Here is a 27,948-nt window from a genome sequence, read left to right on the forward strand (position 1 = left end):
GTGTTATTAGTAGTAATAAGACCCCCACAGTGCTCTTAGTAGAAATAATGCTGATCTATAAGTCCCTCCTATAGAGCCCCCAGTAGTAATAAGAATGCCTAATGTCTCCTGGATTTAAAAGGCCCCCACAGTATTTATAATGCCCCCTACTGTTATAATGCTCACCCTGAAGTGCCCCAGTATTTATAATGCCCCCTGCAGTGCCCCCTGTAGTTATATTCCTCTGTTTACTGTCCTCAAAAATTTTAATTCCTCAGCCCCTCCACCATACAGTCCCATGTAAATAACATTATTTCCCTTCTCCGCCATAGAGTGCCATGTAAATACCATCACACTATCTCTCCAGCCCCCTCCAATATACAGTCCCATGTACATAACATCCCTTTCTATCTACGGCCCCCTCTAAAATACAGTTCCATGTAAATAACATCCCACCATCTCTCCTGCCCCCCTCAATATACAGTCCCACGTAAATAACATTACCCCCTCTCCAGCCGCCTTTAACATACAGTCTCATGTAAAGAACATAACCCCCTCCCCAGCCGCCTTCAACATACAGTCCCATGTAAATAACATCACCCCCTCAATATTCAGTCCCATGTAAATAAAATCACCCCCTCCCCAGCCACCTCCAACATGCAGTCCCATGTAAATCGCATTACCCCTCAACATTCAGTCCCATGTAAATAATATCACTCCCTCCTACAGCCACCTTCAACATACACTCACCTAAAGAATTATTAGGAACACCTGTTCTATTTCTCATTAATGCAATTATCTAGTCAACCAATCACATGGCAGTTGCTTCAATGCATTTTGGGGTGTGGTCCTGGTCAAGACAATCTCCTGAACTCCAAACTGAATGTTAGAATGGGAAAGAAAGGTGATTTAAGCAATTTTGAGCGTGGTATGGTTGTTGGTGCCAGACGGGCCGGTCTGAGTATTTCACAATCTGCTCAGTTACTGGGATTTTCACGCACAACCATTTCTAGGGTTTACAAAGAATGGTGTGAAAAGGGAAAAACATCCAGTATGCGGCAGTCCTGTGGGCGAAAATGCCTTGTGGATGCTAGAGGTCAGAGGAGAATGGGTCGACTGATTCAAGCTGATAGAAGAGCAACGTTGACTGAAATAACCACTCGTTACAACCGAGGTATGCAGCAAAGCATTTGTGAAGCCACAACACGCACAACCTTGAGGCGGATGGGCTACAACAGCAGAAGACCCTACCGGGTACCACTCATCTCCACTACAAATAGGAAAAAGAGGCTTCAATTTGCACGAACTCACCAAAATTGGACTGTTGAAGACTGGAAAAATGTTGCCTGGTCTGATGAGTCTCGATTTCTGTTGAGACATTCAAATGGTAGAGTCCGAATTTGGCGTAAACAGAATGAGAACATGTATCCATCATGCCTTGCTACCACTGTGCAGGCTGGTGGTGGTGGTGGTGTAATGGTGTGGGGGATGTTTTCTGGGCACACTTTAGGCCCCTTAGTGACAATTGGGCATCGTTTAAATGCCACGGGCTACCTGAGCATTGTTTCTGACCATGTCCATCCCTTCATGACCACCATGTACCCATCCTCTGATGGCTACTTCCAGCAGGATAATGCACCATGTCACAAAGCTCGAATCATTTCAAATTGGTTTCTTGACCATGACAATGAGTTCACTGTACTAAAATGGCCCCCACAGTCACCAGATCTCAACCCAATAGAGCATCTTTGGGATGTGGTGGAACGGGAGCTTCATGCCCTGGATGTGCATCCCTCAAATCTCCATCAACTGCAAGATGCTATCCTATCAATATGGGCCAACATTTCTTAAGAATGCTATCAGCACCTTGTTGAATCAATGCCACGTGGAATTAAGGCAGTTCTGAAGGCAAAAGGGGGTCCAACACCGTATTAGTATGGTGTTCCTAATAATTCTTTAGGCGAGTGTATAGTCCCATGTAAATAACATCACCCTGCCCCAGCCACCTCCATCATGCATTCCCATGTAAATAACATCACTCCCTCAACTTTCAGTCCCATATAAATAACATCACTCCACCCCACTGTCCCATGTAAATAACTTCCCTCCCTTCAGCCCTAACATACAGTCCCAGTTAAAAAAAAATACAACTCCCAACATTGCTCTACCTCTCCTTTCACTTACCTCTCTTCATGTAGCAGACCTCACCACAGCTTCTTCCCAGGACTTCTCTTCACTGCTGAGCCGTCCTCTCCTGCACTGGTCACATGATGGTGACATAATCGCAGGTCCTTTTCAGCTACTGCATTTAGCACTGATCACATGACCTGTGAGGTCATCACAGGTCCTTCAGCATTTGCAGGGCATTAGATTCAATTGTATTGCCGTCCTGAAGATGGAAATACAGTTGTATGTAGCAAGCAGGCAGTACATTCGGGGCCTGGGACAAAACATCAGGGGCCCAGGCCTCGAATGTTTTAACCTAGCAACGCCCCTGCCTAATGCCTTAGGGCTCATTCACATGACCATATAGTCCCGTGCCTGTGTTGCGGACCGCAAACCCATTGACTTGAAAGGGTCCGCAACCCGCAAGATACGTCAAAAGAGAGGATACGTTTTATCTTTTGCAGTGCGGAAGAACGGACTCGAAAGACCACGGAATCGCGTCTGAGTGTTTCCATGGGCTTCCGAATCGTGCCAGCGCCCCGCAAAAAGTGATTTTCAAGGAATTCAAGAATCAAGAATAGGCTCAATTGGATGGATGGATGGATGTGTTTCAGCCTTATAAAGTATGAGAGAGATTTATCAAACTGGTGTAAAGTAGAACTGACTTAGTTGCCCATATAAATTAAACATATTGATCCTTTCAATTTCCAAAGGAGCTGTGAAAAATGGTGGAATCTGATTGGTTGCTATGGGCAACTAAGTCAGTTCTACTTTACACCAGTTTGATAAATCTCCCCCTATGTTACCATGTATGACCTATCCTTGGGATAGTTTATCAATATTGGATCGGTGGGGGATCAGACTCAGCATCCCTGTTGATCAGCCGTTGAGGCCACAGTGCTTACAGTCCTCTTTACAGTCACTTTGTATAGCGGCTGTGCTTGGTACTGCAACTCAGTCCCATTAACCCATTAATGGCACTGGGCTGCCAAAGACTATGTGACTGATAGACATTATGTCACAGGCCAAGGAAAAAGCTGATCAGTAGGGGTTCTGTGTGCCAGGCTCTGACAAATCAGATATCGATGACCTATCCTGAGGATTTATTTAATTATGTTCAAGAAACCCCACCAACACTAATCAGCTGTTTGAAGGGTTGTCGAAGGCTGCAGGATATTCATAACGTGATGTCACAGGTGGATAAAGAGGCCCTCAATACTTTTGAGACTGCAAGTGTTACCACTTTACCCCACTGTGCCCCAATCTGTGTCAACTCAAGTCCACAGATCTGGTTTTGGTCCACATCCGAGCCGCCGTTTTGGCGGCTTGGATGTGGACCCATTCACTTCAATGGGGCTGCAAAAGATGCGGACAGCACTCCGTGTGCTGTCCGCATCCGTTGCTCCGTTCCGTGGCCCCGCTAAAAAAATATAACATGTCCTATTCTTGTCCGCGCTTTGCGGACAAGAATAGGCATTTATATTGAAGGTTGTCCGTGCCATTCTGCAAATTGCGGAACGCACACGGATGCCATCTGTGTTTTGCGGATCCGCGATTTGCGGACCGCAAAACACACCACGGTCGTGTGCTTGAGGCCTAACTGTGTGACTGATACTTTCACTTTGTGTCGATCATCTAATAAACCTTATCTCTAAACTACTAAGAGGTCATAAACGCTTATTTAAGCCTCATTCTTATCAGTAAGATAAGGATTGAGCTTTCATAAGTGTTTATAATGTCAGAGATAAGGACCCTGTCAGCCCCGAAATGACGGAAAAGACAGAAAATCCACAGGCTGCTGCTACAGCCTCTCAGCTATGTACACAAATAAAGATTCAATATTTTTAATGAAGACCAATTGAATAAATGATTTTTAGCTCAAAATAAGTACAATGCAATAATTAAAAAATTGCCCCCAAAGGTGTACATAGCCTTTTACTTGGTGCATAAAAATGCTAAAAATTCAGCTTGATAAGAATTCAGCTTAAATGAATATTTTTCAACTGTTGGGAGTGCAGGGATAAGGGTTACAGACAATTCTCTCACCATTTTCCAGCACTCCCAATAACTGCAGCTATGACATTGTCTTATTGGCTGCAGCCATAATGTGCCATATACTCCGGACAATGCTTTACCCAATCACTGGCCTCAGTGGTATATGGCATATGGCTGCTGAGGCCATTCATTGGCTGAAGGGGTCACCTGGAGTATATGAGCATTTCATTGCTGCAGCCAAACAATGGTCAGCAGTGGAGGATCAGAGTGATGGCACTGCACAATGAACGGAGCTGTGTATTTCCTACATGACTTCTGCCGCTGAAGCTATTGCAGAACAACGGATCAGCCTGGGTGTGAGGTGTTGGACTCCCACCAATCAGATGAGAATAGGCTATCAATAGTAAAAATTGGAAACACCTTTAAGCTGCTAAAAACACTTCCATCCCAACCCCAAAGTGATAAATCCACAAAAACTACATATAGTAGGTCCACCAATGCCTTATAAGATAAGATGAATAAGAGGGCACGGAGTAGTGTAGAAGAGAAATTAGTCCTGCGCTTGACTTTGCAATTCTGTCCTATTCAAGTAAATGGGGCCGAGCTGCAATACCAGACATAACCCATGGGCAATAAAGGGGTTATTTCTGGAAAAAGAATGTGAGCTAGCAAAACCTTTTTTTTTCTATTCCCATACAATGCTGTTAATAAGGAAGGAATGGGGCCCTGGGTTTGAATCATACCAGGAAAACATCCCCAAGTTGTTCCATTTATTTTTTTGCAGATACTATAATAATAATAATCTTTATTTATATAACATATTCCGCAGCGCTTACTATAGTTTTCCCCACACATTAAACATGTACCGATTTTTATTATTTTTTGGCTTCATATGAAATTGACCCTAGATTGTGGCCTCACTGGGGATTGGGACTGATGTAAGTGATTGCAATTTCTATTAAGAATCTTTAGTAGTGTCATTTTTGTCTTATCTTTTAGACTTGTCTACAGTCTTGTTTCCAGTATAAGATGATAGAGACCTGTGGATGTGGATATTATTTTTATCCATTGCTTCCTGGGATGGAGTACTGTAACTACAACAAGCATCCTGGATGGGGTAAGGAACAACATGCACAAAGGGCTCTATGCTCTGTATGTGGGGGGTAATTAGTTTATAATCTTGTTGTGATAAAAGTCGGCAATCAATGCATATGGTGGGCCTGTGCTTAAAGTGTATGTCATTTTAGGTAATTTTTCAGAATAAGCTGCCATGTGGGTGTAATTACATTTGTAATTCAATTTTTTCTGATTTGTTGGGTGGAGACTAGCTAGGATCACATCTGCCCATACACACAACATGGAGAAGCAGGGGCCCCTGCTCCCTAACACTCTGCAGCACACACCATAATCAGCAGCAGTCATGGAAGCTATTACACACAGAACCGAGTAGTTTACATGTGAATCCAACCATGACGTTAGGCAGTAAATCACTTACAAACCCGCAGCAGTCTCTCTATCTGTCTCTCTGCCTACCTATAGCAGTCCCTCCCCTTTCCTCCTCTCTTCCCTCCCCTTTCCTCCTCTCTGTAATCTGATCCTTCAGTGATCAGGCAGCCTATAGAGTGAGCTGAGAGTTAGTGAAGAGGAGAGTAGTCTGTTAAGAGGAGAAGCAAGCATCTTTCTCTGATAAGATATATGACGCTTAAACTGCTGTGACAGCTGGTGACTTTGATTAAGCAGGAAGGGGATTTCAGACTATCTAAGGGCCCTTTTACATGGACAACAAGTCAATTGGCGCTTGTTTATAAGGCCATTTACATAGACTGATGGAAAGTGTGGTTGCTGACCGTACATTTACCGTAATGGAGCAGGGCTGAAAAGCAGCCAAACAACTGAATCAAATATTAGAAAAACTAGAAAAGCCCCATGCTCCTTTGGCTGTTTACCGCCACAGAATTTTTTTTCTGAGATTATATAGTCAACCAGCCAGTTATAATGAGCTGATCATGTAGCTTCTAAAATAAAGAGAGCATAGCCAATAAAAACGGCTGCCCCTTCATTCTAGTCTTTGACGGGGGTCACAGTGGTTGGATCCCCACTTACTGAATACTGGAGGCATAACTCAGAGGTGTAGCTAGGCTTTCCAGCACCAGGATTCACCATGGTGCCCTTACCCCTGCACATGCCACCAAATGTTATTACATCAGAAAGAGGGACAACATAAGCAGAACGCTTGTTGCATCGCAGCTAATTTTTTTAATGCTAAGCCATGCTTCTAAGGCTCCATTCACACGTCCGCAATGTGTTTTGCGGATCCACGGAGCCGCAAAACACGGAAAGCGGCAATGTGCGTTCCGTATTTTGCGGACCGCACATTGCCGGTACTAATAGAATATGCCTGTTCTTGTCCGCAATTGCGGACAAGAATAGGACATGTTCTATTTTTTGGCGGAACGGAAGTGCGGACCCGGACTTGAATGGGTCCGCGATTCCGTTCCGCAAAATGCGGAACGAAATTGCGGACGTGTGAATGGAGCCTAACCCTGCCCAATGCATAACTGTACGCAACCAATCCCACACAGTCCTCCTAGGGTTATGAGTAAATAGCTTAAAAAGTAACTTTGAATAATATCCTTATGCATATTTGTATGCCTGTTTTAGGAGTAAAAATATTCGCGAGACCCTTTTTTGCTAATATTTAGAAATGACAAGGGTGTGACAGGGACCTGAGCTCCAGCCCGACACTTTTACTATCTTTTACACCGTAAAACAGGCATAAAAGAGGAGTAAAACCCATTCCAGGGGCCCAAGTAGTTTTCATTACAGGAGCACAGACTGCCGGAGGTGCATCTAATTAATAAATTAGGCTAATCCTCCCCCAGTGCAGAGGGGGAAACAAAGATCAATGCAAAAACCTGATCTTTGTAAATTACCTCCAATATGTTACCTGGTAAAACAGGGTACATGGTGGTACCAAAACACCTTGCGATAAATGAAAGAACCAACTGGTCCTACCGCATCCAGAGTTTCGCTGTCGTGTTGGCGTGATGTCCGCTAGAACCGGAACAAAGTTGCAGTAGCGATAGAGAAAAAAGACTAATCACATAAGGAAGGGATGGTAACTGCCCATGTTAAATCCCTAGAAGGGGGCGCTATGTTGGCCCTGTAAGACCGAGCAATCCCAATGTATAACAGGGTGATCTAGGGCATATCCTCTTAGTGCTACCACACAGTAGTAAGGCCCATATTGTGCCCCCTCACAGTATTGATGTCCACATTGTGCCCCCTCACAGTATTGATGTCCACATTGTGCCCCCTCACAGTATTGATGTCCACATTGTGCCCCCTCACAGTAGTAATGCCCACATTGTGCCCCATTACAGTAATAGCCACATTGTGCCCCCTTACAGTACTAATGTCCTCACAGTAGTGATGTCCACATTGTATCCTCTCACAGTAGTTATGCCCACATTGTGCCCCCTAACAATAGTAATGCCCACATTGTGCCCCATCATCGTAGTAATGCCCACATTGTGCCCCATCACAGTAGTAATGCCCACATTGTGCCCCATCACAATACTAATGTCCACATTGTGTCCCCTCACAATAGTAATGCCCACATTGTACCCCATCACAGTAGTAATAGCCACATTATGCCCCTTCACAGTACTAATGTCCACATTGTGCCCCTCACAGTACTAATGTCTACATTGTGCCCCCTCACAGTAGTTATGCCCACATTGTGTCCCTTCAAAGTACAAACCGGATTCCAAAAAAGTTGGGACACTAAACAAATTGTGAATAAAAACTGAATGCAATGATGTAGAGATGGCAAATGTCAATATTTTATTTGTAATAGAACGTAGATGACAGATCAAACGTTTAATCCGAGTAAATGTATCATTTTAAAGGAAAAATACGTTGATTCCAATTTTCACACAGTGTCAACAAATCCCCAAAAAGTTGGGACAAGTAGCAATAAGAGGCTGGAAAAAGTAAATTTGCGCATAACGAAGAGCTGGAAGACCAATTAACACTAATTAGGTCAATTGGCAACATGATTGGGTATAAAAAGAGCTTCTCAGAGTGGCAGTGTCTCTCAGAAGCCAAGATGGGTAGAGGATCACCAATTCCCACAATGTTGCGCATAAAGATAGTGGAGCAATATCAGAAAGGTGTTACCCAGCGAAAAATTGCAAAGACTTTGCATCTATCATCATCAACTGTGCATAACATCATCCGAAGATTCAGAGAATCTGGAACAATCTCTGTGCGTAAGGGTCAAGGCCGTAAAACCATACTGGATGCCCGTGATCTCCCGGCCCTTAAACGACACTGCACCACAAACAGGAATGCTACTGTAAAGGAAATCACAGAATGGGCTCAGGAATACTTCCAGAAACCATTGTCAGTGAACACAATCCACCGTGCCATCCGCCGTTGCCAGCTGAAACTCTACAGTGCAAAGAAGAAGCCATTTCTAAGCAAGATCCACAAGCTCAGGCGTTTTCACTGGGCCAGGGATCATTTAAAATGGAGTGTGGCAAAATGGAAGACTGTTCTGTGGTCAGACGAGTCACGATTCAAAGTTCTTTTTGGAAATCTGGGACGCCATGTCATCCGGACCAAAGAGGACAAGGACAACCCAAGTTGTTATCAACGCTCAGTTCAGAAGCCTGCATCTCTGATGGTATGGGGTTGCATGAGTGCGTGTGGCATGGGCAGCTTGCATGTCTGGAAAGGCACCATCAATGCAGAAAAATATATTCAGGTTCTAGAACAACATATGCTCCCATCCAGATGTCATCTCTTTTAGGGACCCTGCATTTTTCAACAAGATAATGCCAGACCACATTCTGCATCAATCACAACATCATGGCTGCGTAGGAGAAGGATCCGGGTACTGAAATGGCCAGTCTGCAGTCCAGATCTTTCACCTATAGAGAACATTTGGCGCATCATAAAGAGGAAGGTGCAACAAAGAAGGCCCAAGACGATTGAACAGTTAGAGGCCTGTATTAGACAAGAATGGAGAGCATTCGTATTTCTAAACTTGAGAAACTGGTCTCCTCGGTCCCCAGACGCCTGTTGAGTGTTGTAAGAAGAAGGGGAGATGCTACACAGTGGTGAAAATGGCCTTGTCCCAACTTTTTTGGGATTTGTTGACACCATGAAATTCTGATTCAACATATTTTTCCCTTAAAATGGTACATTTTCTCAGTTTAAACTTTTGTTCCGTGATTTATGTTCTATTCTGAATAAAATATTAGAAGTTGGCACCTCCACATCATTGCATTCCGTTTTTATTCACGATTTGTATAGTGTCCCAACTTTTTTGGAATCCTGTTTGTAGTTATGCCCACATTGTACCTCACAGTAGTTATGCCCACATTGTGACCCCTCACAGTAGTAATATCCACACTGTGCCCCCTCACAATATTTATACCCACATTGTGCCCCTTACAGTAGTTATGTCCACATTGTAACCCCTCACTGTAGTTAGGCCCACATTGTGCCCCCTCAATGTACTAATGCCCACCTTCAGCTTAATTAATAAAGCTAAAAAAAAACAACAACACTGAATACTCACCTGTTTCCGTGATGATTGGCACATCCCGTGTTCTCCAGCAGCAGCAGCAGACCCGGTCACACACATATTGTGCTGCTGGCTGTGCAGGAGGCTGATTCTTGGGCTTTCACTGCTTCTCCCACACAGCCAGCAGTGCAATGTGTGGCTGGCTGGGGAGCTCAGGAGCTCAGTGAAATGGTGAAGCAGGGAGCAGACGCCTCTGTGCCTGGGGCACGTGCCCCGCTTGACCACGCCCCTGGCATAACCTTTAACTCATCAATGTAGCTTGGCTCCATAAAATAATGCTGGCAGGATTGAACACCAGACCTGGACAGATCTTATTCACTAGTTATTCTGTTCCCTTCTCATTAAAGGGGTTGTGCCAACATTAAATGTTATTTTAATATAATTCGGATTTGAAAACTAGTTACTTTTCGAAATTTACTTTTAGTTAGGACTCGTGCACCTTACTGTATGTATTTTGCGATCCGCCAAAAATACAGATGACGTTCGTGTGCATTCTGTATTTTGCGGAACGGAACAGCTGGCCCCTAATTGAACAGTACTATCCTTGTCCGTAATGCGGACAATAATAGGACATGTTCTATTTCTTTGCGGAACGGACATATGGAAACGGAATGCACATGGAGTAACATCCGATTTCTTTTGCTGACCCATTGAAATGAATGGTCCCGCATACGGTTCACAAAATAATGGAACCGACACAGAAAGAAAATACGTTTGTGTGCATGAGGCCATACAAAAATGCTATAGTTGTGAGTTATTAATTTCATTATAATGATGCTCCCCTGGTGTTTAATCTGTATAGTAATTCACACAACCACCTACTGAGCTGAGTATGGTCATTAGCATACCTACCATAGAGGATTTATATATGGATTATACATTTTACTGGTATTATATATACCACCATATAAATCGATATAAAGTAATTAGCAAATATATTTTGATCAAAATCATTTGTGCCCATCTACTACTACAAGGTGACCTCTTTTAGCTGGGACCCTGCTCTATAATGACTAATTTGCATGTGACAACTGGCCTCAAATGAATTCAGCTATATACTAGGCTGTGGTTAAAAACAATCTTGGGAAAGATGGGTGGCCAGGGTGTATGATGGAGGCACCCACAGCTGGAAATGCATACTGCGAAGACAAAACACAAAGTCAGTCAGCACATCCTAAAAAATGAAATGTGCGGGTCACCATAGCTGAAAATACAAAACAAAACACAAGCTCTCTGCAAACATTGACTATGTGGATTGTAAATGTTACTAATTTGACATATTATGGCATAATCCATTTAATATCTTCATTTAAGGACATTGTTTCTATCGGCTGTATCAGAAGATGTTAAATCACAGGCTCGTCTGTTTTAAGAAGTGCCCAAAGCAGTGCAGGTAATAAGATGACTGGATTGCACTGTGACTTATAAATGAGAATAATATATACCATGGTCATCATATATGTAAATAAACACAAGTCTATTGGGGTGGGGGGGTGTTATAAAAAAAAAACTATGTTGCCTAAAGCAACTGATTACATCAAAGCTTTCATTTTTGGGATCTGGTCTGGAGCTATATTTATTTAGGGGGTCTGATCTGAGACTATATTTATTTAGGGGCTGTATTTATTTAGTAGGGTCCGGTCTATGGTCTGTATTAATTTAGAGTTCTGTATTTATTTAGGGGGGGGGGGAGGTCTGGCATTTGTATTTGTTTAGAGCAGGGGTACTCAACTGGCGGACCGCGGTCCAAATACGGACCGCTGCCGCCAGTTGTCCGGATCCCGGCCATCGTTCAGAGCGCTCCTCCTCGCCTGCACACTGTACCATGCAGGAGGAGGAGCTTACCGGCACACTTCCACCTGTCCCACAGCGCAGTGAGACAGGGCTTCCTCCACATGTAGCGCTCCTCCTCCTGCACACTCTGGCAGCTCTGCTCAATACAGCGGCGGGGCACAGGAGCTGATAGTTCTCAGCAGCGCAGGAGGAGTCTCTCCCTCCCCCCTGTGCTGCTGCTGTCCCCGCCGCTGCCAATAAGAAGAGGCAGGAGGAGGAGGGGAGGGGCTGTGGCCACTGCGCCACCAATGATGAAAACCGACCTGTAATACAAATACAGGAGGCGGGTGCCGGAATCAAATAGTCGGCACCCGACCTCTGTGACAGGGAGCTGCGATCAGCTGCAGTTGAGTTAACCCTTCAGGTGCGGTACCTGAGGGGTTAATTGTAGCTGATCGCAGCCCCCTGTCACAAAGGTCGGGTGCCGGCTATTTGATTCCGGCACCCGCCTCCTGTATTTGTATAAGAAACGTTGGTGGCGCAGTGCGCCCCCCCCCCAACACCCCAGTATAAGAAACATTGGTGGCGCAGTGCGCCCCCCCCCCTAGTATAAGAAACATTGGTGCGCAGTGCGCCCCCCCCTAGTATAAGAAACATTGGTGCGCAGTGCGCCCCCCCCCCCTCCCTTCCCCATTATAAGAAACATTGGTGGCTCAGTGGGAAGTGCCAATGAGGGTTAAAAATAATAAAAGAAAATTAACTCACCTCCTCCAGTTGATCGCTTAACTGCCGGTCTCCTGTTCTTACTTCTTTCTTCAGGACCTGTGGTGACGTCACTGAGCTCATCACATGGCCCATTACCATGGTAATGGGCCATGTGATGAGCTCAGTGATGTCACCACAGGTCCTGAAGAAAGAAGTAAGAACTGGAGACCGGCAGCTAATCGATCAACTGGAGAAGGTGAGTAAATTATTTTTTAACCCTCATTGGCACTGCCCACTGCGCCACCAATGTTTATTATATTGGGGGGGCACACTGCGCCACCAATGTTTATTATATTGGGGGGGCGCACTGCGCCACCAATGTTTATTATATTGGGGGGCACACTGCGCCACCAATGTTTATTATATTGAGGGGGGGCGCACTGCGCCACCAATGTTTATTATACTGGGGTGATGGGGGGGCGCACTGCGCCACTAATGTTTATTATTTTGAGGGGGGGCGCACTGCGCCACCAATGTTTATTATTTTGAGGGGGGGCGCACTGCGCCACCAATGTTTATTATTTTGAGGGGGGCGCACTGCGCCACCAATGTTTATTATTTTGAGGGGGGGCGCACTGCGCCACCAATGTTTATTATATTGAGGGGGCCGCCAGACGAAAAAGTCGGACATGTAGTACTTTTAGTCTGGCGGCCTCTCACCATGCTGCGCCGTAACTCTGCCCCCATCCCCATTATAGTCGATGGGCACAGAGCAGCGGCACGGCGAAGTAGTGGCAAGATGGATCTGACAGGGTGAGCAGCCTGTCGGATCCGTCCTGCTGCAAGTGTGAAAGTACCCTTACTAATGAGCGCTTCCATCATGGAACGCCCATTAGTACAGCCTTTACCTCCACCGCTACTTGTGCTAGTAAAAAAAAATATATATTACGCAATTACGGTACCTCCACCTCCATTTGCTCACGCTGTGGAGAACACTCCCTGCTGACTAGAAGCTCAGGATAGGACCTACAAGACGCCATCACGTTGGAGCACCACTCCTGAGATTGCAGTCAGCAGCGAATGTTCACCGCAGCCAGGTGAATGCTAATATTTTTTTTTTTTTTTGCAAAAGCAGAGAAGGGGGGCACTAATGGGGGCAATACTCTTACTGGGGGCACTAATGGGGACATTATTCTTACTGGGGCACTAATGTGGCCATTACTAATTCTGGGACTTACCCGGGGCGCTCCACTATAACGTCAGAGCGCCCCACGTGCATGGATCACATGATCGCATGGCATCTTTACTGCTGGCGTTCAGCTCGGACCTTCACCTGACTGCAGACCCTGGTATGTGGACCTTTAATAAAACTAGTTGAGTACCCCTGGTTTAGAGGATCTGGAATTTGGCTGTATTATTTTGGCATCTGGTCTATGGTCTGTATTAATTTAGGATTGTCTGATTTGGCATTTAGATTTTTTTGGGGGGGTCTGGTCTGGGGCAATATTTAGGGGTCTGGTTTGAGGTCTGTATTTATTTAGGTGTAGTTGGGTATTCATTTATGTGGTCTGGTTTGGGGCTATATTTATATAGGAGTCTAGTCTGGGGACTGTTATAGTTTAGGCAGTCCTGTTTGTGTCTAATTATCCAATTGCTGTGCTTGCAGCCATATTAGTATAAGTTACATAACTGTTTCATGAATAATTATGACTTTTTTCTTCTTCTTCAAGTGAAACAATGTATCAGCTATCAGCAGGCTTTGCTAAGTGGCCCACATCTGTGTCTAAGGTAAGTGCTATTCTTTAAAGGGATTCTGTCACCAGGTTTGACCCCTGTCAGCTAAACATATGCTGATGTTCAGGGCGTCTTCACGATTCCTAATGTGGGCTTATAAATGTAATCTGTGGGCTTATTTAGCTAAAAAACAGCTTTTACTAACCTGTCAGTCAAACAAATGGGTGCCCAAGGGGATGTTAATGGGTGCAAGGTGCCCGCCGCACCCACCGCCGTTCGTGCCCAGCGCTGCCTTTCCAGACTTCTGCACCGCCTCCTAATCCTCTGTGCCGCCTCTCGCTCTCCCTCCCCCTCCTTCTGCTGTAAGATCTCGTGTTTGCACACAGGGCTCTGCCTGATGCGCCCGTGCGGACTTCTCCATTTGGCTTCTTACAGCGAAGTGCGCATGCGCCGGCACTTTGCTCAACCCCTGTATGCGCGAGATCTTACAGCAGGAGGAGGGGGGAGGGAGGGAGAGCGAGAGGCGGCACAGAGGATTAAGAGGCGGCGCAGAAGTCTGGAAAGGCGGCGCTGGGCACGAACGGCGGTGGGTGCGGCGGGCATCTTGCACCCATTAACATCCCCTTGGGCACCTTATTTGTTTGACTGACAGGTTAGTAATAGCTGTTTTTTAGCTAAATAAGCCCACAGATGACATTTATAAGCCCACATTAGGAATCGTGAAGACGCCCTGAACATCAGCATATTTTTAGCTGACAGGAGTGAAACCTGGTGACAGAATCCCTTTAACATAGTTCCTTGTTGATCTCAGCACTGAAAGGAGTTGACTCATCAAGACAAACCTTTTAGGGAATAAAAATGTCCTCGAATGGGGGTCCTCTGCTCAGACTCCCAGAACTGTGCACTGCATGGTCATACATTCACTTAGTGCCTCCTGCAGTTGAGATTTATGGCCAGACAAAACCTTTCTTGGTAACATTAGCAGATTGCTAGGGGATCCAGGAGCTGGACCTGCAGTGATCGGCTGACCGTCAGTGACAAGCTTCCATGACATCTCATACATCTGTATCTCTTGTTGCAGGGCTGGGTCACAGGCGTATTATCCAATAGCACTGGCTACAAGAGAACTAGTAGAAGGTAAAGTGTAATAACTAGTTTCCTATTTCATAGTGACCGTTACACTCCTGTAAATATTATCAGTCCAGATAATTAGAAATATATATGATACACGTGGAAATGAATCCTCTTTGCTAAAGTTGTTAAAAATTAAAAAAAAAAAAACTACAAAAAAATTGCAGCAAAAACAGTAAGTACACAGGTCCACTCTGTAGCATTAAACAGTATATAAACCAGTCCTTTTTCTAGCAGTATACTGATAGTATGATATATATACTGTATACTGCTGGAGAATGGACTGGTGTATATATTGTATACTGATAGAGAATGGACTGGTGTAGATACTGTACTGTATACTGTTAAAGAAAGATCTAGTATATATATATACAGTATGCAGCAAACTGTACTGAGAGAGTTAGATACACATTTCAGCAGACAGTATTACGCATGAGAGCCTCAAATACACAGCACAACAAACAGTATCATGCAAGAGAGATTTAGATACACCGCTCAGCGTACAGTATCACACATGAGAGGCTTAGATACACAGCCCAGTGGCCAATATCATGCATAAGAGGTTTAGATGCATAGCCCAGTGAACAGTATCACATGTGGGAAGCTTAGATACAGAGGTGAGCAGACATTTTTATGTGTGAGGGTCTTAAATACATGGTCCAACAGACAGTATCCCACATAACTGGATTAGATACGTGTGTTGGATGAGCAGACAGTATAACATCACAGGCTTAGATACAGCAGAAAATGTACACCATTCTATATACTGTACACTTGTAAGTAGTGTTGGGCGCGAATATTCGAATCGCGAATTTTAATCGCGAATATCGCCACTTCGAGAATTTGCAAAGATTTAGAATATAGTGATATATATTCGTATTCGCGAATATTCTAGATTTTTTTTCATCTGAACCTACCGTCAGGTCCATAAATATTGGGACATCAACACAATTGTAACATTTTTGACTCTTTACACCACCACAATGGATTTGAAATGAAACAAACAAGATGTGCTTTAACTGCAGACTGTCAGCTTTAATTTGAGGGTATTTACAACCAAATCAGGTGAACGGTGTAGGAATTACAACAGTTTGCATATGTGCCTCCCACTTGTTAAGGGACCAGAAGTAATGGGACAATTGGCTTCTCAGCTGTTCCATGGCCAGGTGTGTGTTATTCCCTCATTATCCCAAATACAATGAGCAGATAAAAAGTCCAGAGTTCATTTCAAGTGTGCTATTTGCATTTGGAATCTGTTGCTGTCAACTCTCAAGATGAGATCCAAAGAGCTGTCACTATCAGTGAAGCAAGCCATCATTAGGCTGAAAAAAACAAAACAAACCCATCAGAGAGATAGCAAAAACATTAGGCATGGCCAAAACAACTGTTTGGAACATTCTTAAAAAGAAGGAACACACCGGTGAGCTCAGCAACACCAAAAGACCTGGAAGACCACGGAAAACAACTGTGGTGGATGACCAAAGAATTATCTCCCTGGTGAAGAAAACACCCTTCACAACAATTGGCCAGATCAAGAACACTCTCCAGGACGTAGGTGTATGTGTGTCAAAGTTAATAATCAAGAGAAGACTTCACCACAAGATGTAAACCATTGGTAACCCTTAAAAACAGGAAGGCCAGATTAGAGTTTGCCAAACGACATCTAAAAAAGCCTTCACAGTTCTAGAACTACATCCTATGGACAGATAAGACCAAGATCAACTTGTACTAGAGTGATGGGGAGAGAAGAGTATGGAGAAGGAAAGGAACTGCTCATGATCCTAAGCATGCCACCTCATCAGTAAAGCATGGTGGTGGTAGTGTCATGGCGTGGGCATGTATGGCTGCCAATGGAACTGGTTCTCTTGTATTTTTTGATGATGTGACTGCTTACAAAAGCAGCAGGATGAATTCTGAAGTGTTTCAGGCAATATTATCTGCTCATATTCAGCCAAATGCTTCAGAACTCATTGGACGGCGCTTCACAGTGCAGATGGACAATGACCCAAAGTATACTGCAAAAGCAACCAAAGAGTTTTTTAAAGGAAAGAAGTGGAATGTTATGCAATGACCAAGTCAATCACCTGACCTGAATCCGATTGAGCATGCATTTCCCTTGCTGAAGACAAAAATGAAGGGAAAATGCCCCAAGAACAAGCAGGAACTGAAGACAGTTGCAGTAGAGGCCTGGCAGAGCATCACCAGGGATGAAACCCAGCATCTGGTGATGTCTATGCGTTCCAGACTTCAGGCTGTAATTGACTGCAAAGGATTTGCAACCAAGTATTAAAAAGTGAAAGTTTGATTTATAATTATTATTCTGTGCATTTACTTCTGGTCCCTTAATAAGTGGGAGGCACATATGCAAACTGTTGTAATTCCTGCACCGTTCACCTGATTTGGATGTAAATATCCTCAAATTAAAGCTGACAGTCTGCAGTTAAAGCACATCTTGTTCGTTTCATTTCAAATCCATTGTGGTGGTGTATGGAGCCAAAAATGTTACAATTGTGTCAATGTCCCAATATTTATGGACTTGACTGTATGATCCCTCCCTGTCTCTTGCTTGTGGGCCAATAAGAAGGCTGCAACGTCTTTGTCTGAGCTTAGCAACATCCCTAGCAACCAATAGGAAAGCTGCCTACCCCTTACTATTTAAGAACCTCCCCAGCAGCCATTTTCTGCAGTTTTTTGCAGTTCTGAGAGACAGTAGTGTTATTGCTGTGCTCTGTGCTTTGCTGTGTCATTACAATAGATAGTTTATATATATAGTACAGATAGTTAGTGGGAGATAGTCAGTGTAGATAGTGATATAGTGTAGCTGATAGGTTCTGCTGTCCATACATACAGACATAGTGCTGTGATGTCACAAGTTGACAACAATACTTAGTGCACCAATCACTAATATGTAGTCAGACCTGCTAAAATGTGAAGTTGCACGTATTGCACCAAAATATGCGCATCATTAACTGCCGATATGCGCAATCGCGAATATATTGAAGCACTCTATCTGCATATACAGCTATTGTAATGTTCTGTCATGTCAACCATTTTCTCCAGTCTCAGAAAACTTCTAGCAGCTTGAAAAATGTAGCAAAAGTGACCCGAGCCTGTATTGTGCGCGCAATACGCACATATTAAATTGCCGATTTTAGCAATCAAGAAAATAATGGTGAATTCTCGAATTTGCAAATTTATGATTCGTATTCGCCCAAATATTTGCGAAATATCGCAAATTTGAATATTGCCCCTGCCACTCATCACTACAGTCACAGGAGCATGAGGTCTTTGGCACTCTCAGGCAGATGGCAGCAGCGGTAAGAGTCAGGCTAATCTAAACACATTGCTACTCCAGTGCGCACCTGCTTCCTTCTTGTAGGGCCATGACGGCGGGCAGTCAGAGCGAGGGAGGGCCGGCGGCCAGTTAGAGTCACATGTTCAGAGCCCAGGGTGCAGAGGAGTAGGAGGAGAATTGCTCTCCTCTCTTCACTTCCTCTGCCTTACATGCAGGCCACAGACTGCCTTTGAGCTTCACAGCGGAGCTCACAATGTCTCTGCATCCTTGCACACAAAACCCCTTCGCACCACCACACTGCGACCTGGTTAACTGGAGGGAGGAAGAACAGTTTAATTTTTGGGTGGCGCCCTAGGCACATGCCCACAAGTGCCTAGTTAGAAACACGGCTCTGGTACTCATTCAAACTTTGAAGGACCGGGATTTATGCTGCAGTTTAGTGGTCAGGTGATCAACATAAAACCATCATATTACTACATCAATAATTATTAATCGATATTAATTACATTTTCACTTTGATCTATTCTAGAAATGATATTGCCAAACTTAATGTATATTTCCAAGAACTGAGTCTGCGCTCATTTGTTGAAACACCTGCAATAGAAGTAAGTGATTCACATAATACTAGGTATTAAAGGGGTTATCCCATGATTAATGTAAAAAAATGAAAATCAGACATCATATAGTAGATAACAATGTCTTTGTACCAGAACCAGCTAGAACCAGCCCTGTACCTCAAATAGATCCAGCGAGCTCCCCATACATTTCTCCAAATGCTCTGCTGGATTTATTTCAAGTTGTCAGCTCAATGGGGTGTTCTTTCACAGGGGTATGTCCATTCTAAAGGGGGTGTTCTTTCTGCTGCAGCTCTCTCTTCAGCTTCTAACAGATTTGTCTGGTGGCAGTTGAAGGATGGAACTGTTCATTAACGTCCACCTCAGAGATCTTACTGGGGTGGACAGAAAAATAAGTAAAAGAAGAAAGAGCAGGTGGCACTATACAGTCGTGGCCAATAGTTTTGAGACTGACACAAATTTTGGTTTTCACAACGTCTGCTGCTTCAGTTTTTTATGGTGGCAATTTGTATTAACTCTAGATTGTTATGAAGAATGATCAGAAGAATTGCAATTAATTTCAAAGTCATTGTTTGCCATGAAAATTAACTTAAACATAAAAACCCCATTCCCACTGCATTTCAGCCCTGCCACGGAATGACCTCATTTCAGTGATCTCATTAGCTCAGGAGAAAATGTTAACGAGGACAAGGCAGCTGATGCCACTCTGTTGTGCTGATTGAATTAGAAAAACAGACTGGTTGCTGTAAAGGTGGGAAGGTGGGGGGGGGGGCTTTAAATCATTGTCTCCTTCCGTTAACCATGGTTACCTCCAAGGAAAGACGTGACATCATCAATGCCATCATCTTTGCTTTGCATCAAAGGGCAGGACATTGCTGCTTGTAAGATTGTACCTCAATCAACCATTTACAGGATCATTAGAAAAAAACTTCAAGGTGAGAGGTTCAGTTGCTGTGAAGAAGGCTTCAGGGCACCTAAGAAAGTCAAGCAAGTGACAAGAGGATTCAGCTATGGGATTGAGTTACTTCCAATGCCTAGTTTTCTCAGGAATGGCAGCAGGCGGGTGTGAGTGTATCTGCATGCCCAGTGAGGCAAAGGATTTTGGAGGATGTCCTGGTGACAAGTATGAACCTAAACCATGAGCATATACCAAAGACATATGTGCAACCGCATAATACACAGCTCCTATAGATAAAGGCACTCCACGGCAATTAGATACAAATCAGTGACAACTTTATTAAATTACACAATTGATATAATTACAAGGGGGCGACATATCAATAGGATCAAAACAAAGTGCATATGCTAATACAGTACATAAATAATGAATCCATAGTGGAGCAAAAAGTAACAATAAACTGGTTTAATGGTTCAATACATAGTGTGAAAAGTATGCAGACTATAGTCACACGGTCTGGCACCAAGGCAGAAGTTATAACTAAGTGGCTCATTGAGCAAAACATTGAAGCTCCCCAGATCTCAATCCCACTGAGAACCTAAGGTGCCCTTTACATGGGTTGAAAATTGAACAGATCATTGCTGATGAGCGTTCAAAGTAATGTTCATTAGCATTCATCGTGTAATTGGATCAATTGTGCAGGACAAAAAATCCTTGTTTCCCGGTGGTACACAATGCTGTGTAAACACGACCTTCTGCTGGGAAATAACCAGTCCTTATGAAATACTTATAATTTTGCTTCAGTATACCATGGAAACATCTGACAAAAAGTTGTGAAAAACTTTTGGCCACAACTGTACTGATACGTATTAGTGAATAACTCACTGGCTGTACAAAATGTTTTATTACATACAGTTAAAACTATTCGGATCCAGGTGCTGGTTTGGAAAATGTTGAATAATTTCTGGGACCACTACTTTAACAAGGGCCTGTCAACAATATACCTTAGTTGACAGGTTGAGTATATTGTTCTCTCCTGGACAGAGAAAACAATGAAGTGGTTGCCCTGGAGTCCGTAGGCCTGGAAAAATTTCTGGTACTGGAAATCTGTTACATTCAAATAATGGGGCTGTTTCTGCAGCAGGTACATAAACGTCTGAAAACCCTATTCAGATGTTTGTAACGGTCATCAAACTTTTTGTTGAATTTTCTGTAAAAAATCTTTCACAGTTCACCATGAGTGGCATATAAAATACATGTACTGCCTGTTCTTGGAAGATTGGCCCAGATTTATTAATCCTATAAATTGCATAAATTTAGACCCGATGTCTAGACCTGCACCAGATTTATCACAATGGCTCAGGCTAGAGGGTAAACGTGCAGCAGGGATAGATACTGCAATTTTGGTGCAAAATTATACATATTGGGGGAGATTTATCAAAAGTGGTGTAAAGTAAAACTGGCTTAGTTGCCCATAGCAACCAATCAGATTCCACCTTTCATTTTCCAGAGCTCCTTTGGAAAATGAAAGGTGGGATGTGATTGGTTGCTATGGGCAACTAAGCCAGTTTTCCTTCAAACCAGTTTTGATAAATCTCACCCATTAGGTTCCCCCATTTTCACACAAAGCCCCACCCTTTCTGATAAGCTCCATCCCTTTTGAGCAAGCTTGACACATTAGTAAATCTGGGCAATTGTTTTTCCTGTCTCTAATAAATAAAGCATAGTTCTCGGTATAGGAAGTTTAATAGAATGTGGAAAGAGATGAGCTGACTTAATGCCCCGTCATTACTTAAAGGGAACCTGTCATGTGGATATTTGATTATAATCTAACTAATTATATACAATCATTAACTACTAAAAAGTGCCTTAGATGTATTCACTTACTGGTGTGACAGATGTTTACCTCATAATATACACACAAAGATGCCGCATGCTAATGAGCTGATTGGAGTCCGGCGTGATGTCAGTGAGTCCAGCGTATATTTAATTCAGAGCTATAGCCACTCCCCTGCCCACCTGCTGCTGGTTCATATGGAAAATAACTGTCAATCAGCAGCAGGTAGGCGGGGAGAGTCAGGAGCTCATGAATATTCAGGACTCATCATTATCAGCTGGAGCTTTTCAATACAAGATGTTGGCAGATTGACTGGGTCAATTAAATAAAGTGACCCAGCATTTTGCTAAGAGAATCAGTCACTTATTTATGTTGCCCTTAGTTAGGACACCATAAAACTGGTGACAGGTTCCCTTTAAAAAATATGTCCACCTTTGCAATGCAACTAAAACAAAAAGTGCAGCATCTGTGCAAATACTGTTGATTGAAAATATCATGCAGTTTTTAAAGATCTGTGAAGATCTACTACGGTAACAGACTACAAACAAACCCTGGGTAGTCTGGTCTTCCAGTCATACTTACTTCTGTCTGTCTCCTACTTCTTGTTAATCTACATTTGGTAGGTAACCAAGAAGTAAGGGTCAGATAAACATGGATGTCACTGTAGCCTATAGAGAATTTGTTTGTAGACTATAAGGTTCCGTTCACATCTGTGTTATTTCGTTTTTTTTTTTATAGCTAAACAGTGTTAGTGTTGGATCCGCTGCATGACAGACACCAACAGTGTCCAGCAGCCCTAATATTTATATATTTCACTTACTTATATAGCACTGACATATTCCACATCGCTTTACAGAGGTTGTCGTCACTTACTGTACCCAATGGGGCTCACAATCTAACGTCCCTATCAGTATATCTTTGGAGCATGAGAGGAAACTGGAGAACCCGGAGGAAAACTCTACAAACATGGAAAGAACATACACACTCCATGCAGATGTTGTCCTTGTCAGATATGAACCTAGGCCCCCAGTGCTGCAAGGCACCAGTGCTAACCACTGAGCCACCATGCTGCCCCATTGACGATAATGGGGACTGGCTGGTTTCTATCATGGTTTCCATCATTTTATCAGTTTTGACAGAATCTGCAGTGGAAGCTCCTATCTGAGCCTCAAACGCAGACATAAATATAACTCTGAAACACTTAGGTTTACATTGGAGCTTTAGGTAGGATATTTTAACAAGACTATTGGTAGAGTTTGCTTTATTACTTATTTTTGATGAATTAAAACAAAAAATGGCTGTAAAAGTGAAAATAAACTTTAAGTAAAAATCCATAAACAACCAAGAACTAACCACTGCTGTTTCTACTTTCATAGATTCCGAATCTACTTTCTACTATGGGAAACCTGTGGAGCCTTTGGTTTGGATCTTCAGTGCTGTCAGTGGTAGAAATGGCAGAGTTGGTGTTTGATGTTGCAGCCATGTTGATCATAGTTGGCTACATAAAGTTTGGAAAGAAAAGGGAAGAAAATCATAATGTGAATCTGTATATCATCCAACCAGATGGTATGTCTGACCATGATGGAGGAACTTTAACCACCTCACAAGTCCATGAGACATCTGACCATTTGGATGGCAAAATAGATTCTAAACCTGCTTAGATGTGATCACTAGTGATGAGCGAGCATTGCTATGCTCGGCAGATCCGAGTGCTCGGCCGAATACTGCGGGTGCTTGAGTACAATTTAATACAATGAAATTCAATGGGAGACCCAAGCATCAAACCAGCACCCCCTGCTCTGAAAAAGAGAAGGTGTCTGGTTCACAAACAAAGTTAGAAATTGATAGAAACCCAATCAAAATGGTTTGGAAACACCTATTATCTACAACATAAAATAGACAACCACACAAAGGCTATATGCCAAAAGCCAGGTATATGCAAGCCATCAATCTATCCATGAGACAGGTAACAGTCAGCATACCTTACAATGGCAGCCTTGTGCACTACGAGACATTCCAAACCAGCTCTCATCTGACTGAGAGCCAGTAAGCCTCAAAGTTACTTCAGATCTGTTGGATGGCTTGGGTGGACCTGCACACCTAGATCAATATCATTAGGGAGACAAAAAGTTTTCTAATTGTCCAAACATAATATTCAATAACCTTTCTATACAGTTTTCTCATGTAAAAACTAATTTGCATAAACATGGGCTTATGGGAAAGACAAGAATATTAGACTATGAGTCTTATGACAAGCTTATTAGTGTAGCCTTTTGCATGGAAAATTCGCAATAAAAATTTGTGATTTGAATATTCATGATCTACACTAGGATGATATCTGACACTGGGAAAGCTGGGTAATAACTTAGTGATAAAATCTGACACTGGGAAAGCTGGGTAATAACTCAGTAATAAAATCTGACACTGGGAAAGTTGGGTAATAACTCAGTGAATATATCCGACACTGGGAAAGCTGGGTAATAACTCAGTGATACAATCTGACACTGGGGAAGTTTGGTAATAACTCAGTGAATATATCAGACACTGGGAAAGCTGGGCAATAACTCAGTGAAGATATCTGACACTGGGAAAGGTGGGTAATAACTCAATGAAAATATCTGACACTGGGAAAGCTGGGTAATAACTCAGTGATACAATCTGACACTGGGAAAGCTGGATAATAACTCAGTGATAAAATCATACACTGGGAAAGTTGGTAATAACTCAGTGATGATATCTGACACTGGGAAAGCTGCGTAATAACTCAGTGTAGATCGCGAATATTCAAATTGCTAATTTTTATTGTGAATTTTCCATACAAAAGGCTACACTGATAAGCTTGTCATAAGACTCATAGTCTAATATTCTTGTCAGAAGACTATGAAACCAATAGATGGCGCCATTGACTTATGAACAGCGCCATCTATTGGTTTCATAGTCTTCTGACAAAACTATTAGTCTACTCTTGTCATAAGACTGTGAAACCAATAGATGGCGCTGTTCATAACTCAATAGCGCCATCAATTGGTTTTCATAGTCTTATGACAGCTGAAAAACAAGGCAGATTCTGCTCATTTGCATGTCTTTCCCATAAGCCCATGTTTATGCAAATTCGTTTTTACATGACAAAACTGTATAGAAAGGTTATTGAATATTATGTTAGGACAATCAGAAAACTTTTTGTCGCCCTAATGATATTGATCTAGGTGTGCAGGTCCACCCAAGCCATCCAACAGATGCAAAATAACTTAGAGGTTTACTGGTTCTCAGTCAGATGAGAGCTGGGTTGAAATGTCTTGTAGTGCACAAGGCTGCCATTGTAAGGTATGCTGACTGTTACCTGTCTCATGGATAGATTGATGGGTTGCACATACCTGGCTTTTGGCATATAGCCTTTGTGTGGTTGTCTATTGTATGTTGTACATAATAGGAGTCTAAGATGCATTCAGCTATCCTCTGTTTCCAAACCATTTTGATCGGGTTTCCATCAATTTCTAACCTTTTTTTATGAACCAGACACCCTCTTCTCTTCCGAGCAGGGGGTGCCTGGGGTTCTCCCATTGACTTCCATTGTGCTCGGTAGAACACACGAGCATACCGATGTGTTTGGCCAGAGCACACGAGCACTTTGGTGCTCGCTCAACACTAATGATCGCTGAAGGACTGTAAGGGTGTGACCACACGGCCAGGTTTCTGCATGCAAGTCATATCTATCCTGTATACTTTCCCCTCCTTTTATGATCCACTCCTGATTTTGGCTTCCAGAACTGCATGGAGAAATTTGAATGTGTGGATGTACTCTTAGGGGGTGAAAGGGGATTGCTGTCTGATATACATTTGTATGTACAGAAGATAATATACTTTCTCCGGTTCTTTAAAGTCAACTCAGCAATACCTCGTGGACTGGATTCCAAATTATGATAAAGTTTAGAGACCAAGTTAGTAAAGAAGGCAAAGAGGTTGATGTTATGTATGTGGGGTTTCCATTAAACAGTAGCTTGGTTTGAGGAGGTTCTTGCTGATGTAGGAGAATCATAATAAATTTTGGTTATTTAGTATGGTCCGAACATTCAAACCTTACCCAGACTGCTACTAAACTCAACATGAAGAGGCATTGGAATTCTGTAGGAGGTTGCTAACAGCTGCTAAATCCAAAAGTGAGGAATCCATGCAGGTTATGAAAGGGTAAAACAGGAGCAAATAAGAATCAATTGTCATAATAACTTCATTTTCACATTTCAGCTCATTGTCTATCTTGCCAGATCTCATGTATCATAGGGGATCTCCAACACTCCAATATAACCATCATTTTTGGTGGTGTTGTTTAGAGGATAAGTCCACTTCTATTGAAAAAAATAAAGCAAACAGCTACTGGGGAGCAATTGTCAGATTTCTGAAGGTCAAGTAACAAAGAACTTATAACAATAGCAGTGCAACCACTATTTGTTTTCTGCATAGATGTTGGAAGAACTGGTATCAATTTATTATATAGGGTATACAACCCCAATTCCCAAAAAGTTGGGAAGCAGTGTATAATGTAAATCAGCGGTGCACAACCTGCGGCCCTTGATACCATTCTGTGCGGCCCCCAAACATCTGGTGACAGATTATGTCTATGTCTTGTGGCTGCTCGTGCATTTTTCATGTATTCTCCCATTAGATGGGAGTCCTGGAGGTGTAACCAGACATTAATGGTATATTCAATATGCCATAAATACAGTATTTCAGTTGGTAATACCCCTTTAACTTTTATTTTTGGCCCTTGGGGTTCCTTCAGTCTGAAATTGTGGCCCCCAACCAGAAAAGGTTGTGCACCCCTGATGTAAATAAAACTGAATGCAATGATTTACAAATCTCATAGACCCATGTTTCCTCCACAACAGATCATAGAACACATATCAGGTAGAGAAAGTGAGACATTTTAATAGTCATGCAAAAACAATTAAATAATTCAAAATTGATGGCAGCAACGCACCTGAAAAACGTTGGGACAGGGCCATGTCCACCATTGTGTTGAATTCCCTCTACTTTGAGCAACAGTCTGTAAACATCTGGGAGAAAGTGCGGAGAAAGAGTTTTGGCAGAGAAATGTTGTCCCAATTTTGCCTAATGTATGATTGTATCTGCTCAACAATCCTGGGTCTTTTTTGCCAGATTTTTCATTTCATGATGTGCCAAATGTCTCTATGGGTGAAATGTCTGGACTGTAGGCAGACCAGTTCAGCACCTGGACTTTTCTTTTGCTAAACCATGCTGTTGTGATGGATGCAATATGTGGTTTAGCATTATCTTGCAGAAATATAGAAGGCCTTCCCTGAAAGAGACATTGTCTGGGTGGGAGCATATGTTGTTTTATATACTGCTCAGCATTGATAGTGCCTTTGCAGATGTGTAAGCTACCCATATCATAGGCTCTAATACAACCCTATACCATCGAAGATGCAGGCATGCAGGCTTTTGAACTGTGCGCTGAGAACAAGCTGGATAGTCCCTCTCCTCTTGAGTCTGCAGAATACGGCATCTCATGGTTTCCAAAAAGATTTTCAAATTTTTAATCTGACCAGAGAAAAGTTTGGTATTTTGCCTCAATACATTTTATTTGAGCCTTGATCCAGAAAAGATGGTGAGGTTCCTGGATTATGTTGACATATGGCTTTTCTTTGCATGATACAGCTTTAACTTCTATTTCTGGATTGCACAGCAAACTGTGTTCACAGACGATGATTTCTGGAAGTGTTCCTGACTGAGCACATGAAGTGATTTCCAGTATAGAATCATGTCCTCGCACACATAGATTTCTCCAGAGTCTCTGAATCTTTTGATGATATTATGTACTATAGATGGTAGAATATTAAGTCTTCCCAGTTTTACATTGAAGAATATTTTTCTGAAATTGCAAAAAAAAGAAAAAAACTGGATCGCACATCCACATGCTATGCTTTGATCTCATAACTGCTACTTAGGGTGCATTCACACGACCGTATTTTTGGCTCCGCATCCATTCCGCATTCATTTTAATGAGGCCGCAAAAGATGCGGACAGCACACAATGTGCTGTCCGCATCCGTAGATCCATTCTGCCGCCCTGCAAAAAAGATAGAGCATGTCCTATCCTTGTCCGCAATCGTGGACAAGAATAGGCATTTCTATCATAGGCCGGCTACATTCACACGGACGGTATCAGTGTTTTGTTGATCCGCAATTTGTGGACTGCAAAACAAATGGTCGTGTGAATGTAGCCTTAGCAGAAAACGGCGCTACTTGG

The 27,948-nt window shown here is 42.9% G+C and overlaps 1 protein-coding gene across 1 annotated transcript in view; it reads left to right on the top strand.

The window, feature by feature from the left end:
• Window positions 1–23,345, top strand: part of SCNN1D (sodium channel epithelial 1 subunit delta) — a 78,929-nt gene extending 55,584 nt beyond the window's left edge. Inside the window, exons 8-13 of the mRNA XM_040420173.1 lie at window positions 5,140–5,257; window positions 11,051–11,129; window positions 13,945–14,002; window positions 15,030–15,085; window positions 18,904–18,979; window positions 23,061–23,345. Of these exons, the coding sequence (XP_040276107.1) occupies window positions 5,140–5,257; window positions 11,051–11,129; window positions 13,945–14,002; window positions 15,030–15,085; window positions 18,904–18,979; window positions 23,061–23,345 (672 nt within the window). The remainder of the gene's footprint in view (window positions 1–5,139; window positions 5,258–11,050; window positions 11,130–13,944; window positions 14,003–15,029; window positions 15,086–18,903; window positions 18,980–23,060) is intronic.
• The last annotated feature ends 4,603 nt before the right edge of the window (window positions 23,346–27,948 follow it).

Source organism: Bufo bufo, chromosome 1 (assembly GCF_905171765.1).
Source record: "Bufo bufo chromosome 1, aBufBuf1.1, whole genome shotgun sequence".
NCBI lineage: Eukaryota > Metazoa > Chordata > Amphibia > Anura > Bufonidae > Bufo > Bufo bufo.